Source organism: Procambarus clarkii, chromosome 44 (genome assembly GCF_040958095.1).
Source record: "Procambarus clarkii isolate CNS0578487 chromosome 44, FALCON_Pclarkii_2.0, whole genome shotgun sequence".
Taxonomy (NCBI): Eukaryota; Metazoa; Arthropoda; class Malacostraca; order Decapoda; family Cambaridae; genus Procambarus; species Procambarus clarkii.
This window is the reverse complement of record NC_091193.1, coordinates 22652470-22657900: the sequence shown is the minus strand read 5'-3', so window position 1 is coordinate 22657900 and position 5431 is coordinate 22652470. Positions and strand designations below refer to the sequence as shown.

Genomic DNA, 5431 nt, shown 5'->3' with positions numbered 1-5431 from the left:
AGTATTATACGAAACACCGTCGCCTGCTTTATGGAACACCGTCGCCTGCTTTATGAAACACCGTCGCCTGCTTTATGGAACTCAGTCGTCTGCTTTATGAAACACCGTCGCCTGCTTCATGGAACACCGTCGCCTGCTTTATGAAACACCGTCGCCTGCTTTATGGAACACCGTCGCCTGCTTTATAAAACACCGTCGCCTGGTTTATGGAACACCGTCGCCTGCTTTATGAAACACCGTCGCCTGCTTTATGGAACTCAGTCGTCTGCTTTATGAAACACCGTCGCCTGCTTTATGGAACACCGTCGCCTACTTTATAAAACACCGTCGCCTGCTTTATGAAACACCGTCGCCTGCTTTATGAAACACCGTCGCCTGCTTTATGGAACACCGTCGCCTGCTTTATGGAACACCGTCGCCTGCTTTATGGAACACCGTCGCCTGCTTTATGAAACACTGTCGCCTGCTTTATGAAACACCGTCGCTTGGTTTATGAAACACCGTCGCCTGCTTTATGAAACACCGTCGCCTGCTTTATGAAACACCGTCGCCTGCTTTATGAAACACCGTCGCCTGCTTTATGAAACACCGTCGTCTGCTTTATGAAACACCGTCGCCTGCTTTATGAAACACCGTCGCCTGCTTTATGGAACACCGTCGCCTGCTTTATGAAATACCGTCGCCTGCTTTATGAAACACTGTCGCCTGCTTTATGAAACACCGTCGCTTGGTTTATGAAACACCGTCGCCTGTTTTATGAAACACCGTCGCCTGCTTATTGGAACACTGTCGCCTGCTTTATGAAACACCGTCGCCTGCTTTATGGAACACTGTCGCCTGCTTTATGAAACACCGTCGCCTGCTTTATGGAACACTGTCGCCTGCTTTATGAAACACCGTCGCCTGCTTTATGAAACACCGTCGCCTGCTTTATGAAACACCGTCGCCTGCTTTATGAAACACCGTCGCCTGCTTTATGGAACACTGTCGCCTGCTTTATGAAACACCGTCGCCTGCTTTATGAAATACCGTCGCCTGCTTTATGAAACACCGTCGCCTGCTTTATGAAACACCGTCGCCTGCTTTATGAAACACCGTCGCCTGCTTTATGGAACACCGTCGCCTGCTTTATGAAACACCGTCGCCTGCTTTATGAAACACCATCGCCTGTTTTATGAAACACCGTCGCCTGCTTTATGAAACACCGTCGCCTGCTTTATGAAACACCGTCGCCTGCTTTATGGAACACCGTCGCCTGCTTTATGAAACACCGTCGCCTGCTTTATGAAACACCGTCGCCTGCTTTATGAAACACCGTCGCCTGCTTTATGAAACACCGTCGCCTGCTTTATGAAACACCATCGCCTGCTTTATGGAACACCGTCGCCTGCTTTATGAAACACCATCGCCTGCTTTATGGAACACCGTCGCCTGCTTTATGAAACACCGTCGCCTGCTTTATGAAACACCGTCGCCTGCTTTATGAAACACCATCGCCTGCTTTATGGAACACCATCGCCTGCTTTATGGAACACCGTCGCGATTTACGAAAAATTAACTTGCCGATATTGCATTTATGAATATAATAATTATAAATGTATAATATATACGAATTTTATAGATCAAACTAATAAATATTACAAAAACATTTGTAAATAAAGTTATTTATCTATCTCAAGGCTTACAGTAGACTGTATATGTGGACAAGTCTTACAGTATTTACAATGTAGACACAAATCTTACAGCCTGTCAAACAAGCAAAATTGTATTGATGTGTATATGTAATTGTGTGTGTGTGTGTGTGTGTGTGTGTGTGTGTGTAACATTAACAATTGTGTAACTAGCTTCAAAAGATTGTCACTTGCTTAGCTTAACGAACTATGGAGTTCAGTTCCTGGACCCATTATGTGCCTCTGTAACCCTTCCCACCACCGCCCACGGGACGGGTATGGGGTGCATAATCAAGAAAGAAATTGAATTAGAGGCTGTTATTGCAGACAACTGTACCAAACACAGGCATTGTAGACATAAGACAACACAAAGCCCTGGCGCTGTACACGTAACCTGTGAAGAACACTGACACTGTAAACCTAAGTTTGAAAGAAAACAAGATGCAGCAAGTTCCTGGCATGAGTTTCACTATGATTGTAGCCATTCATAGCATGCATGTTTGTGTGTTGATGACACGAGCGTCTGTGAGGAGCCCCTCATCACTATACTCATCTGCCGCTGCCGGTTCATCAATTTTTTCCCCGCGACGAAAGAACTGAATACCTTACACAGAAGAATCAACCCAACTTCCTGTTTTTTTTTGTGGGTATATGGTTGAGACAATACTGCTATTTGGGGGGGTTGATGCCCCTTGACCCTTGCGCGCGCAGGCAAGGTCGCGCAGAGAGAGAGGATGGGAGGGCGGAGGATGCGTCGAGGTGGTTAAGGATGCGACGAAAGTGATTTTTGTGAAGCCGAGGCGGCGCGAGGCAGTATATAAGAAGAGAAGGACCCTACCTAGGCACCATACTCCACCATGAAGCTCCTGGTGAGTAGCAGCCCTCCCTCTGCCTCCTCTTACTGCCCTGCGGCAAAGTTTTTCTTACGTGTTGACAGTGCTCGGCTTGGGCCAAGAACCCCATAGCAGCGTCTTGTAGTGGCTCTCGTGTTCCCACTCCAGCCCAAGGCTCCACGCTCATATAAGCTACAACAGAAAATGTTCAACATACCAAAAGAAGTTTTTTCTGCTATTAATAGTAGTACACAATTGAGCTAATGTCATTCTTGATATTAATTGTTGTTATGTGTGATTTAAACACCTATACAATGAAAGTGTTTCCGTCAATTTAGTATTGCCGCTTAAGTTCATTTTCATCGAGTTAACAATATCTTGTGTATTGTTTAAATGCTGGTGAATGTGGCACGTCGCAGCGGTGCTGGAAGTGGCGAGGAAGCCTGTGTTATTTATGTGCAGTAATGGTTGAGAGTTTTGTAGTGTTTTGGCAATACTAGTGACGACATAAACGTTGACGGTGTTGTGGCAATACTACACCACCGAGCTCTTCTGGTATCTTGCTTCTTCTCATAGTGAAGAGGTAGCGAGGTTATAGCAACTTAGGTATTGATTGACAGGCTTGAGGAGTCGTAGTAACATTACTGATGAATGACAGGCTTGAGGAGTCGTAGTAACATTACTGATGAATGACAGGCTTGTGGAGTCGTAGTAACATTACTGATGAATGACAGGCTTGAAGAGTCGTAGTAACATTACTGATGAATGACAGGCTTGAAGAGTCGTAGTAACATTACTGATGAATGACAGGCTTGAAGAGTCGTAGGAACTTCAATCTGCTAAGTTTAGCAACCATTGTAAACTTACGTATTTTGCCGTAACTAAGCATTCCTTTGGACGTCTCTACTATAACAAATGTGAATAAATGATACTGTTTCTATATTCTCATTACTTTTAAGCTTATCGATATATATATATATATATATATATATATATATATATATATATATATACATATATATATATATACATATATATATATATATATATATATATATATATATATATATATATATATATATATATATATATATATACATAATATTAAGTGCTGTGGTATATATATAAACCCCAGCACTTGTTCCTACACATGTGCGTTATTAAGCTTCCCGTACTGTCCACAGATCTTGGCCTGTGTGTTGGCGGCTGCTGTAGACGCCGCCCCTCAGGGCTATAGCCTCCCCGCGCCCTCTGGAGGAGGGCTCTCCCTGGGCGGCTCAGGTGGAGGTGGTTTCGTCTCTGGTGGTGGCGGATTCTCCTCTGGAGGTGGCGGATATTCTTCTGGAGGCGGAGGTGGAGGCGGAGGCATCATCTCTGGAGGCGGGGGTGGAGGCATCATCTCTGGAGGCGGAGGATTCGTCTCTGGTGGTGGCGGATTCTCCTCTGGTGGTGGTGGCGGATTCTCCTCTGGAGGTGGAGGATATTCTTCTGGAGGCGGAGGTGGAGGCACCATCTCTGGAGGCGGAGGCATCATCTCTGGAGGCGGAGGATTCGTCTCTGGTGGTGGCGGATTCTCTTCTGGTGGTGGTGGTGGTGGTGGCGGATTCTCGTCTGGAGGTGGAGGATATTCTTCTGGAGGCGGAGGCGGAGGCATCATCTCTGGAGGCAGCTGTGGTGGGGGACAAGTCCGTCACGTAGATGGCAGCTGCGTGACTCCCCAGATCACCAGAAACCTGTATGTGTTCACAGCACCTGCAGTGTCGCCAATCACTGGCCCTCGACCAAATGTCCCTCTGCCCAGGGTGCAGCACAACATACTGTTCATCCACGCCCCTGACGGAATCCTGAGCCAGGAGCCAATCGTCGTGCCCCCGCCACTCCAAAGGAACGTCGTGTACGTCCTCAACAAGCGCACTCAGCTCGACCATAAGGTGGTCCAGGTTCCAGTGCCTGAACAGCAGACTCCTCAGGTGTTCTTCGTCAACTATGGTGAAGGCGACAACCCGACTCTGCCCACCGGTGGGGACCTTCAGTCGGCTCTCAGCTCCGCGTCTCAGGGTGGCGGCCAGCTGATTGGTGGTTCCCATGGCGGTGGTGGTGGAAGCATCGGTGGAGGAGGAAGCATCGGAGGCGGTGGCATTATAAGCGGTGGAGGCAGCATCGGAGGTGGTGGCATTATAAGCGGTGGAGGCAGCATTGGAGGCGGTGGCATTATAAGCGGTGGAGGCAGCATTGGAGGCGGTGGCATTATAAGCGGTGGAGGCAGCATCGGAGGCGGTGGCATTATAAGTGGCGGAGGCAGCATTGGAGGTGGCGGCATCTCAGCGCCATCCGGCCAGTACGGAACGCCCACACCTCCGTCTTCACAATACGGAACACCCTAAGCAACAATGCCATAGGCAGCTGCTTTCTCCCTTTTCTTCCCTCTCACTGAATACATCAATAAAGCTCTTCGCACGAAGATCAAATTTGATGCCTATATTACGCTTGCCACAAGGAAGGGGCCGCAGTTATTTATATTTAATTTGAATTAAATGTTTACATCAAATAAGGAGTTTTCGCATATTTTTTGTTAATGATTAAATAAAGATAGAAAACATTTTCAAGCTGATTATTACTTTCCACTTCAAACTATGGCAATTCGTACAACTTGCCTGCTGTCCTCTAATAGTCATCTGGAGATAAACGAGTGACGTTTTAGTTAAAAGATATTGCAAAGAAATCATAAACAGAAGAAAGAAATCTTAATCGCATTTAATCATAATGTTTCCTTACAGATGTCGACATAAGAAAACCCGCCGCTATCCTGGCCAAGCAGCACAACACTTACTTCAGTCTCGAGGCCGGAGAGCTTCCTTTTCCCTACAAGTCAACGGTCAGAGAAAAAAATACCGAGACTGCAAGGTAAGTTTACACACAGCATCTCGA

General features: G+C 46.8%; 1 protein-coding gene across 1 annotated transcript; it reads left to right on the top strand.

The window, feature by feature from the left end:
• Nucleotides 1-2527: 2527 nt before the first annotated feature.
• Nucleotides 2528-5105, top strand: LOC123745225 (loricrin-like). The gene is made up of 2 exons (XM_045725535.2): nucleotides 2528-2539; nucleotides 3688-5105. Exons 1-2 carry the CDS (start codon nucleotides 2528-2530, stop codon nucleotides 4885-4887), a joined length of 1212 nt encoding a protein of 403 aa, XP_045581491.2. The 3' UTR covers nucleotides 4888-5105.
• Nucleotides 5106-5431: the final 326 nt, after the last annotated feature.